Source organism: Molothrus aeneus, chromosome 5 (assembly GCF_037042795.1).
Source record: "Molothrus aeneus isolate 106 chromosome 5, BPBGC_Maene_1.0, whole genome shotgun sequence".
Lineage (NCBI taxonomy): Eukaryota > Metazoa > Chordata > Aves > Passeriformes > Icteridae > Molothrus > Molothrus aeneus.
Genome location: NC_089650.1, coordinates 69,433,973 through 69,445,025, shown reverse-complemented (window position 1 = coordinate 69,445,025; position 11,053 = coordinate 69,433,973). Strand labels below are relative to the sequence as shown.

Sequence of the window (11,053 nt, the reverse complement as noted above, 5' to 3'; positions counted from 1 at the left end):
GAAATCCCTACTCATTCCTTATCCAGGGCATTTCCAAGGGGGATTGGGGACATGGAGGCAATCCATCATTTACAGAAATAATAATTCCCCCATTGGTAATCCAAAATAAATTGGCGTTATGGCCAATTAACACTGATTATCCAGGAGATGAGCTGCCAGTGGAGCCCTTTGCCATGCCAGTGAAATATTTCTATGCAAAGGTGAAAAGTTTCTGGGATTTTTTCCCTAAAAATTACAGGAGAGGCTACAACACTGGATCTTGGTTTGCATCATTTGAGGCAGCAACAACAAAGGGTCTGGATTTTACAAAAATGGACCGACCCCACTGAAATGTAATGATTTTTAAGGCTTTTCTAGTTGTTGTTGTTGGGGGCACATGTCCATTCTGGCCTCTCTCAGTGAAAATTTGTACCAATACAGGGATTTTAGGCAAGGAGGGCGTTTGGCAGGCTGAGAGTGATTGAACGCTTGTCTCGCCCAGGTGTCCCCAGGCTGCTCCTGAGTCACTGGGTGAGTGCACAGCTCTGCAGGGCAGCGGGGAGAGCCCTGCCTGCCTCACCCACACACCCTGCACCCACCCACGGGCTGGGGAGCTGCACCGAGCCTCAGCCCAGTTGTTTGGGGCTTGTTTGAGCTGCACTGGGCTCAGGGGGAACCTGGGCCTGTCCTTGGTGACATCCTGGCTGTGGAGCTGCCCTGAGGACCTGCTCAGTGCCACCAGACCTACCCTGCTGCTGGCTGGATCCCGTGGGGCTCTGCTGCTTCTGGTGAGCTCCCTTCCCCAGTGCCCTGCTGTGTCACTCCCTGCTGCTGCCCTCCTGACCCTGGGTCAGCACTGTGCAGCTTTGCAGCCTCTAAAAACCCCAGAATGGTTTGGGTGGGAAGGGACCTTAAAGCCCACCTGGCTCCAACCCTTCAATAATCCCAATGTCCAGCCTGGCCTTGGACACTGCCAGGGATGCAGGGGCAGCCCCAGCTGCTCTGGCAATCCCAGCCCAGCCAGGAATTCCTCATTGCCAAGATCCCATCCCTGGCTGCCCTCTGGCACTGGGAGCCATTCCCTGGGTGCTGTCCCTGCAGGCCTTGGCCCCAGTCCCTCTGCAGCTCTCCTGGAGCCCCTTCAGGCCTGCAATGTGCTGGAAGCTCTCCCTGGATCCCTCCCTTCTCCAGGGGAACATTCCCAGCTCTCCCAGCCTGGCTCCAGAGCAGAGGGGCTCCAGCCCTGCAGCAGCTCTGGGGCCCCCTCTGGATTCACTCCAATTTCATGGATGCCCATGGCTCAGGGCTCATCTCCAGACCCTTTAGCACCTCGTGGTCATTCCAGCCCCCCAGGGATGAGGGGTGAGTCCCAGGTTTGGGTTTAGATGCAGCTCCTGAAACGCCGTGGGTGGAGGCCCCAGAGGATGCTGACCAGGGCACTCAGAGCTTGTTGGGATACTTTGGATGCTGCCATCAGGTTTGGCAGGGTTCCTTGGCAGCCCTTAAATCCATGTGGGCTGTAGCATGAGTAATGAAACGAGCTCTAATTCTGCCCTAGATTAAATCCCTTCTTCCTGTTTTCAAAGTGTGAGCCGTGGCAGGTCGTGTGGGCAGTCAGCTGATTCCTTAGGAAATATTGGAGTCTGGAAGCTGCAGCTGGGGTTTGACTCCCACCACAGTTCCTCTGTAGGTCCAGAAGCAGGAAATTCCTGTGATGGCTCCTGTCCTGAGGGATAAATTTTTATTATTTGGTTTAAGTTGAGGGAGTGGAGATCTTTTTCCCCAGGGACTGGGTTTGGTTAAACCTTAGAGACCAGAGCAGTTCTCCTGTGCCCCCAAGACACAGCAGTTACACGATGACTCAATCCTACAGGCCAAAACAGGACTAATCCCTGCCTGGGGCTCCCTTTGTTCCCAAAAACCTGAAACAAAGGACTTGCCTGGGACTGGGAACACAACAGGACACCTGAGGAGGAGTGGGGTGGGAATGCAGGGGAGAGGAGACTCCTCGGGAGGTGCTGACAAATGCTGAGTGATACAACTGAGATCTTTATTAAGAGTTTCCTCTGGGAATTCCTTTCCATTCTCCTGAGGTGGATGGAGCAGCTGAGCACCTCCCCTCTCTCTGCTCCCCAGGAACCCAGGTGTGCCAGCGGGGGCAGCTCCTGGCTGTCCTCAGAAACCTTTTCATTCGGATAAACACAAAGTTTATCCAGCAGCCCCGTGCTCACCTGCAGCCGTGGGACAGCCACAGCTGGGGCTTCCCACGGGAGAACATTCCCAAAGCTCAGGCAGGACTCTGCCTCCCACGTGGATAACAACTCCTCAAACGTCCTTTGGGAATGGGCAACTCAAAACCCCAGCCAAGCGTGGGCTGGCAGAGCTGCTGACCCCCAGTGAGAGCTGGGATGAGTTCAGTCTGTCCCTGCTTTGCTCTGCCCTAAAGGACACTCACATTTTTGTGGTCGGAGCTTTGGGACCGACTCCTCCCCCCCTGGTTTGGATGTGTCAGTGGAAAATATTTTTTTGGAGGTGAAATCAGCCTGCTGGTTGCCTTGAAGGCTCTGATAAATGTGAGAACTTGATCACATGGAGTGATAGGTGCTATCAGATGTGTTTGATCTGAAAAATAAAGCTCTGTATAAATCGCCCCTCGCCAGGCCCAGCTGAACTTGCAGCAAACATGAAGCTGATTTTGATCTTCAGTGCCCTCATCGGGGCTTCCCTGTGCCTGGAAACCTTCGTGGGGTGAGTTCCACTTTTGTGGAAAACCTTTCATTTAGGGCTGGTGTCCTCTTGTTGTTTTTCACTGTCGCACCCTCACAAAATCTGCTCGGGGCACAATTTTTTGGTTTTTGTGACTGATTGTCCTCATTGCTTTGCTGTTGTGGTGTTTGAGGGAACCTTTCTTTGCTTTAGTTTGGGTTTTCTAAGGAGAAGGGTCCAGCTGTGGAGCTGAGATCCTCAATTCTTGTTCATCCAAGGCTTCATTTTGGCTTGAATTGAACCTCACTGCAAAAGCAGAGCTGAAAGACCAGAACCTGTCCTCACAGCAGAAAGTTCACCACTTTCCCTTTTTTCTCCAAGTCTCTTATTTTTCTTTCTTTCTCTTCTTTCTAAGCATTTAAAATCCTGATTTCCAACCAGTAAATTCTGAAGGTTTCTCTTTACGTTGCATTGCAAAAATTATCCCACAAGGTATTTCCTCACAGCCTCACTGACCTTGGAAGTGCCTTAATAATTAAAGGTTATTAAATCCTACTGGAGAAATCCTGAGGTGCAGGAAGTGAGCACTAGATTCCAGTTGAGTAAATCTGTGCATGAAGGTTTAAGGATTAAGAATAAAAAATAATATTAAAAATGTCCCAAAACGAGGGGGTTTGTAAAGCCAGGAGGGGCTATTTTTTATTTAATCCTGAACTGAATCCTGCTTATTCCATTCCTCAGCAGCAGAATCCAGTCCTGGGATAAAGCTTATGGACAATCCAGTAATAAGTAATTAATGAGGAAAAATGCCTTTAGAGCTGATTCAACTGGGTTCAACAAAGAGATCTTATCCCTCTGCTGGCCAGGGAGAGGATCCTGGTGTAAGCGAGGTGTAAGCGAGGTGTAAACGAGTCCTGCTGTTTGCTCTGCTCCCCAAACATTGGATCCTTCCCCAGCTCAACGGGGATATTATCGTCCCACAAAAGTTCCCGATGGATGCAGGATTGATCTTTGTGATTTAAAACTCATCCGCGTTCTCTGGTTTGTGAGGAGGGTGCGGGTGGCCGGTTGGGCTCTTGGGTGACACTGATTAAAGGAGCCATGAACACACAATTAACACTGAATTAACGATCCCAGGCACAAACCAGCTCAGCCAGCCCCCTTCTGAGGCTGCTTCTGAAAACACGGATTTATTGCAGGCACCAGGTCCTCCGCGTCAAGACCAAGAATGAGGAGGAGGTCAAGCAGCTGCAGCTTTTGGAGTCGCTGGAACACCTGGAGGTGGGTCATGGCCACAGAGGCATTTGGGATTTGCGTCTCATTCACAACAGGTCAGGGTGTGAATCTGCATCTCATTGGAAGGTTCCCATCACTCTGGGGCAGCTGCCATCAATAATTTCACTCTCTCAACACTTTAAATTTGACCTGCAAGTTCGAGTACCAGCTCAGTGTTCAGGAGGACCAGAATTTATATATATATATATTTTTTTTTTTTCCTACTGGGTTTACATAATATTTGAATCGTTAGATCTTAATCTCAGTGTTGAAAAACTTGTTTTTCCAGGGGAATGGCAATATTTTGTCTACCAGAGTTATGGAAGGCATTTATTAGTTGGTCTACACTGTATTGAAACAGGAAAACACAGTGTAAAATTCCAGATTATTACTCTTATTGCCATTGGTGAGAATTTTTAACATCACTGTTTAAAATCCCTAGTTTAAAAAAAATATCATATGAATAATTTAGAAATTAAAATTTAGAAAAGTCCTACCAAAGGAGAGATAAAAAGAGAAATGAAAACAATGGGTTTCATATTACCTAAGACTGGAATATGGAGAAATGAAAACAATGGGTTTCATGTTACCTAAGACTGGAATATGGAGTTTTACTTGAAATTATTTCTTGTACAAGGGAAAATCATAAAATAGTCATCAGAGACAATTAAAGCTTCCTCTTGTTCGAGTGACCAAAGCCTAGAAGTCAGTGAAAAACCGGCTCAAGCCCTTGGTGTTTGTTATATTATTGAGTTATCAGAACTGGTCCAAGGCTGTGGTGAGGCCCCAGAGAACGGAGCATTCCAGGGCTCCTCTCTGCAGGGGCCGTGGCACTGGGGGGAAATCAGCATTTCTAAAACTCTGCAAGAGCTGTTTGCAGGATGCCTTCCCCAGACCAAATCCATTTTCCTTTCCCTCTCCAGCTGGATTTCTGGATCAACCCCTCTGCCCCTGCCCTCCCTGTGGATGTGAGAATCCCTGCTGGCAGTGTCCAGTCAGTGAAAGCCTTCCTGGAATCCCAGGGCATTGAATATTCCATCCTGATTGAAGACCTGCAGGTGGGCAATGCTACTGGCACCTATTTCTTACACCTTTTGGAAACACTGATTGACAATTTGGCCTCACTCCCACTTTCCCACACTCTGTTTTCGGTGGGATCCTCCCCTCATTTTTGTAGGTTGTGGATTATTCCTCAAAGACAATCCATGGATCACTGTAGGTGTTCTCTGAGTGGTGACATCAATAAACTCCACAGGGCTCTTCTGAGGAATTACACATGGACTTTTGATCCCAGACATGTGGGAATCCCAACAATGAAGTTACTGATCAGTCAGTAAATTCTGCTGAGAGTGGTTATGGATAAAAATCACCCACTTGGGCACTAATCTGACATTTCCTCATGAGCAGTAATCCCCAAAGAGCACCTAAACCAGCATTAACTCACTGCCTTTTCATTTATTTATCTTTTAGCAGTGAAGCAGACACTTCTCACCATTTGAATGTTATTTTAGGATGTTCTGGATAAAGAAAGGCAAGACATGGCCGAGAGTGCCCAAAGGCAGCGCAGCACCGGCAGCTTCGACTTTAGTGCTTACCACACTCTGGATGATGTGAGTACCTCAGGGGAAGAGCATTCTGATTTTTTTCTGGTCTTTTTGCATGCTGTCTTCAATTCAACATCCTATATTAGCATCTAAAATGTCCTTGCAGCTTTTTCTGGCACGTGGGTTTGTTTTTTGCAGCATTAATTTTGTGCTCAGAACAATCAGCCAGCACTGATCAAAATTCCATAAACTCTCCTGCAGACTCTGTCAAAACCCATCCTTCCAAAGAAAGAGACATAAAGGGATCTTGAAACTGGGAAATAAAGAACTAAAAAGAAATAAAGCTGTGGCTTCCCCATCCTTGGGAATGTCCAAGCCAGGCTGGAGCAGCCTGGGATAGTGGAAGGTGTCCCTGCCTGCGGCAGGGGGGCAGAATGGGATGGGCTTTCCAACGAATGGTAGAGCACATAAATATGATATTAATGTCCTCAAAGATGATGTTCATGGCCTTGCATTTCAGATTAATGCAGAACTGGACCATCTTGCATCCGAGTACAGCTTTGTGGAAAAGATCCAGATCGGGGAATCCTACGAAAAGCGGCCTCTGTACGTGCTGAAGGTACGGCAAATACCATGGAGTGCATCCAAAGGGAGGAATGACAGCACAGGCCAGAGCAGCCCAGTCTGTTATGGGATGTGCTCGACTGAGAGGTGCCAGAGTGAGTCTGAGATCTGTGTTTGATTCCCAGTTCAGCACCGGAGGCTCCAACCGCCCGGCCATCTGGCTCGACGCCGGCATCCATTCCCGCGAGTGGGTCACGCAGGCCAGCGCCCTGTGGATCGCCAACAAGGTTCTGCAGCTGGGACCCATCTCGGGCCTCTCTGGGCAATGTTTGCTGCTGTTTCAGAGGATATCACCCCTCCATGTGTTCGGTTAATTCACCTCCCAAAAGCAGCTGACTCCCTGAGGATGTGGTGGCTGCCTCAACCTGGAATTGGGAGCCTCTGTCCTGTTAGAACAGCTGAGTTTAGGCAGACAGAATGCAGTGGTTCCGGTGAAATTGTTACACAAATACCCAAAGGCTCTGAGGTTGTATTGCTGCTTTGCTCTGCTCACCCACAGAAATGCAGTGGGGTTGGTTTCCTTCCACAAAATGGCCAGACCTCCAGCTCTCAATAAATGAGGATTTAAATCCTGCTGGAAATGACTGAGCCACCAGAGAAGTCCCAGGATCACAGAATAAGCTGAGCTAGAAGGGACCCACCAGGATCATGGAGTCCAACTCCTGGCCCTGCACAGAACCATCCCCAAGAGCCACCCTGTGCCCAAGAGTGTTGTCCAAAAGCTCCTTGGGCTCTGTCAGTGCAGCACAGATGAGAATTCCCAACCTGACTCTTCCATCTCAGTGTAAGAGCCAGCTTTGGCCTGTCCTCTGCGACAGGGAGGAGGACATTTTGTTATCCTCTTCCATTTTATTCTAAAGACCTCCCGTCTTCAGAATACAATAATAAAACAGATTCACTGCTCACTCCACACGTATACCAAGGAAGAGTTATGGCCCACAGATAACGGATGTTCCTTGTTTCCCTGCCCCAAAACCCAGCCTTTCCTGTGTCCCAAACCATGAGGGGATGAACATCTGGGAAGGAATTACTCTGCTGAGCAGGGTGTGCTCTGTCTCTGCCTAGATTGCCTCTGACTATGGAACAGATGAGTCCATCACCTCCCTGCTGGACAAGATGGATCTTTTCCTGCTGCCAGTCGCCAACCCTGATGGATTTGTGTACACTCACACCTTGGTGGGTCAACGCTCTGGCTGAGCTCAGTGAGATTCCTGCTTCTTCCAAGGAAATAATAAACATGAGGGAAGGGGGCTCTGAAAGTTTTAATGCTGTGAGAGGAGTTACCAAAGGGTTGGGCAAACAAAGATCCTCATCACTTGTCTAACCCGTCCTAAACCCCTGTAAATACCCAGTTTTAGTAAATACATTTGATTTTTGAGCATTGGCCCATCTTGGCAGTCAGAAGTACTCTTGGGATCATGGCTAGGATCAATCCCCCATGGATGGGCAGCAGTTTTGGTGCCAGCACGCAGATTTGCCCCCTTTTGAGCATTTCTCTGTTGTAGAATCGCATGTGGAGGAAAACCCGCTCCAAGATTCCCGGCAGCGTCTGCGTTGGAGTCGATCCCAACAGGAACTGGGATGCAGGTTTTGGAGGTAGGGATGAGGCTTCTGGATTCTGGATCCTGTTACACAGAACCAGCAGCTGCCTTTACAAAGGGGATTAATCACCCCAGAGCACAGGGTGAGGCAGCATTGTGGAATCACGGAATCACAGAATGGCTTGGGTTGGAAGGACCCAAAACATTATTTAGTTCCACTCCCTGCCACGGGCAAAGCCACCTTTCATTATCCCAGGTTGTTCCCAGCCCCATCCAACCATAGAATAGCCCCAGGAATGTGGATTCCTGGGTTGCTGGGCAGCCTGTTCCAGGTTGCATCATCTCAAAAGTGCATCCCTTGAGCATTCACACTCTATCACTGTTTGAGCATTTGTTTAAGGCCTTGCTTTGGCTGCAGCCCTGTCCTTAGGAAAGCCCAGCTTTGTGGGGTCTGCCTTGAGCTCCCAGGAATTCCACTCCTCACAGCTCTGTTCCCTCTTTGCACCACCAGGTCCTGGAGCCAGTAGCAATCCCTGCTCCGAATCCTACCATGGGCCCAGAGCCAACTCCGAGGTGGAGGTGAAATCTGTTGTTGACTTCATCAAGAATCATGGAAACTTCAAGGCCTTCCTGACCCTCCACAGTTATTCCCAGCTCCTGATGTATCCCTATGGATACAAATGCACCAGGCCAGACGATTATGCTGAGCTGGTGAGACAGCAGGACTTGGTTTTACCTTCCTCTCTTCTGTCCAGCTGCCTTTCTGTACTTTCCTTACTCTTCCCTAATGACAGCACCACAGCTGGAATAATATCTCTGAGGCAGTGTGGATCTCACAACCATAATTCCAATGGGAAAGACTCTGGAGGTCTCTGTTCTAACCCTGTGCTGAAAGGGCTTTGGAGCCAGAGCCAATTTCAGTCTGAATTTGGATTGTTTTGATATTTCTAAAGAAGAATTCCACAGCTTTTTCAAGTTCATCCCAAAGTTTCCTTAATCTCATGGGGAATTTTTTTGTCCTAATACCTAAATGCAGTTCCCCTGTGGCAATTTGTTGCCTTTTCCCCCCTTCACAAAGAACCCAGCTCTGTTTTCCATCCAACCCCCATTACATAGTTGAAGTGAGCCCAAAGTTGACCTTGGAGTATTGGAAGATCCCAAGTGCCTTGGGAATTTCCAGTATCTCTTGAGCCTTCCCTTGACAAGCCAGTGAGATAAACACTGGATGAACACTTACAGAACCTGCTGGAAGTTAACTCACCTGCAGTGGCACCTCCCAGAAATGCTGTGGGAGCTGTGGCTGCTGTTGGTGTGAATCACCTCCAAAGCAGTTTGGAGATTTCTGGTGAAATCCCAATGTTGAATCTCAGGAAGTATGGCTGCTTCCTGACTTTCCCTTCATCTTCTCCCCTGCAGGAATCTCTGGGAAGAGCTGCTGCCAGTTCCATCCGCTCCCTCTATGGCACCACCTTTCAAGTGGGCACCATTTGCAACACCATCTGTGAGTATTTGGCCACTCAGAGCTTTTGGGGCTGTCCCAGGACACCAATCCCTGTCCTCCCACAGGATGTGTCCCTGGTGGAAGCCACAGTGCCCCTGTGCAGTGACACCACCGGTCACACCTCAGACCTGACTGTTCCCATCCAAACCTCATCCTTGTTCCCCAAAATAACAACAGCAGAACAACAGAACTCCACCATTGCTCTGCTCCCCCTCTGCACCATCTCCCTTTCCCTTCCAGACCAAGCCAGTGGAGGCAGCATTGACTGGAGCTACGACAATGGGATCAAATATTCCTTTGCCTTCGAGCTGAGGGACACAGGGCGTTATGGATTCCTGCTGCCCGCCAACCAGATCGTCCCTGCTGCCAAGGAGACCTGGCTGGGCCTGAAGAAAATCATGGAGCACGTGAGGGACAAGTCCTCCTGAGAGCTGGGCTGGGAGTCAGCTCTGCAGCACAGCTCCATGATGGCTGTTGTGATAGAAAGGGCTGAATAAACCCCCGTGCATTGCCCACGTGGTGTTTGGCGCGTGTTCCTTGTGTGTGACACATCCCTGAGGAGATTTTGGGACACAACCCTCCCTGCCCACCATCCAGTGCCACCCTGCCATGGCAGGGACACCTCCCAGTGTCCCAGGCTGCTCCAGCCCCAGTGTCCAGCCTGGCCTGGGGCACTGCCAGGGATGCAGGGGCAGCCCCAGCTGCTCTGGCAATTCCAGCCCAGCCAGGAATTGCTCATTGCCAAGATCCCATCCCTGGCTGCCCTCTGGCACTGGGAGCCATTCCCTGGGTGCTGTCCCTGCAGGCCTTGGCCCCAGTCCCTCTGCAGCTCTCCTGGAGCCCCTTCAGGCCCTGCCAGGGGCTCTGAGCTCTCCCTGGAGCCTTCTCCAGGCTGAAGGGGCTGGTGCAGAGGGCCTGGTGTTGACCAGCATAATCCAGGCTATGGAACTAATTAAAGGAATTTAATTTCCCTTAACGAGCCTCAGGACCCTGCCAGGCCCCTGACCACTGTCCTCAAATGTACACCCCCATATATTTGGCTGCCCTTTTCTCCCTCCCACGTGTTCCCAGTGGACATGGTTGGAGGGAAGATGGAGATGGGAGGACACCTCCCCTGACCCAGCACCCAGTCCCTCAGGAGCCCCTCGCTCCATTTTCATCCTGCAAATTTCTTGGGGATTAAGAGCAAAGAGCTCAGGAGGCCCTGAAGGATCAGAGATTAGCTCTGGCTGCTGCTGCTGTGGTGATTATCGAGTCTAACAGGTTTATCTTGGTGTCTTGTGACCCCCCAGCAGCTGGTGAGTTACTCACCCTCGGGAGGCTGGCAGGAGAGCAAACAGCGCTGATGTGTCCGATAAAACCCCGCGGACTCGGGCTCAGAGCTGTTGGCAGGAAAAGGGGAAGGTGCAGCTGAGGGAAGCAGCCCAAGGGGCTGGGTTTGGGTTAAAAGCAGCTGTTTTGGAAAGCAAACCCATGCTTGGGGCAGCCAGTGCTGCCCTTGTGTCCCTGTCCCCTCTGCTCATGGCCTTATCCAGTGGCGCCTGCTTCCCAAACTGACCCAGCTTTCCAAAATCCCATCCTGTGCCCCATGACTAAAAACCACTGATGGTAAATCCCAGGGACAGGGCACACAGCTGGCTCTTGGACCTGGATGAGCTCTTGTCTTCAGAACAGCAACTGCAGAGCCCGAGGAGCCTCGGCTGGAGTGTGGAACTGTGGCCTTGTCCTGGTGTGGAAGCTCATTCCAACCCTCCAGGGCTCGAGGCCCCTGTCCCTCCTCCCTAAGTGCCTGGTGTGAGGAGAGCTCATCCAGGTCTGGAACCCTGACTCCAGAGAGATCTGGAGCCAGAGCAGTGGATGCCCCTGAGGAACAGGAGAGTGTG

At 50.3% G+C, this 11,053-nt stretch overlaps 1 protein-coding gene across 1 annotated transcript; it reads left to right on the top strand.

Annotated features, from left to right (window-relative positions):
- The first annotated feature begins 2,662 nt into the window (after positions 1 to 2,662).
- Positions 2,663 to 9,598, top strand: LOC136556775 (carboxypeptidase A2-like). Its single transcript, XM_066550158.1, has 11 exons — positions 2,663 to 2,727; positions 3,885 to 3,966; positions 4,884 to 5,018; positions 5,472 to 5,570; positions 6,025 to 6,123; positions 6,254 to 6,355; positions 7,194 to 7,304; positions 7,634 to 7,724; positions 8,181 to 8,380; positions 9,086 to 9,170; positions 9,411 to 9,598. Exons 1-11 carry the CDS (start codon positions 2,663 to 2,665, stop codon positions 9,596 to 9,598), a joined length of 1,257 nt encoding a protein of 418 aa, XP_066406255.1.
- The last annotated feature ends 1,455 nt before the right edge of the window (positions 9,599 to 11,053 follow it).

Coding starts and splice junctions, on each gene's coding strand:
- LOC136556775 (XM_066550158.1), top strand. CDS start 2,663: ATGAAGCTGATTTTGATCTTCAGTGCCCTCATCGGGGCTTCCCTGTGC. Junction 5,019..5,471: donor TCCTGATTGAAGACCTGCAG/GTGGGCAATGCT, acceptor ATGTTATTTTAG/GATGTTCTGGATAAAGAAAG. Junction 7,725..8,180: donor CTGGGATGCAGGTTTTGGAG/GTAGGGATGAGG, acceptor TTGCACCACCAG/GTCCTGGAGCCAGTAGCAAT.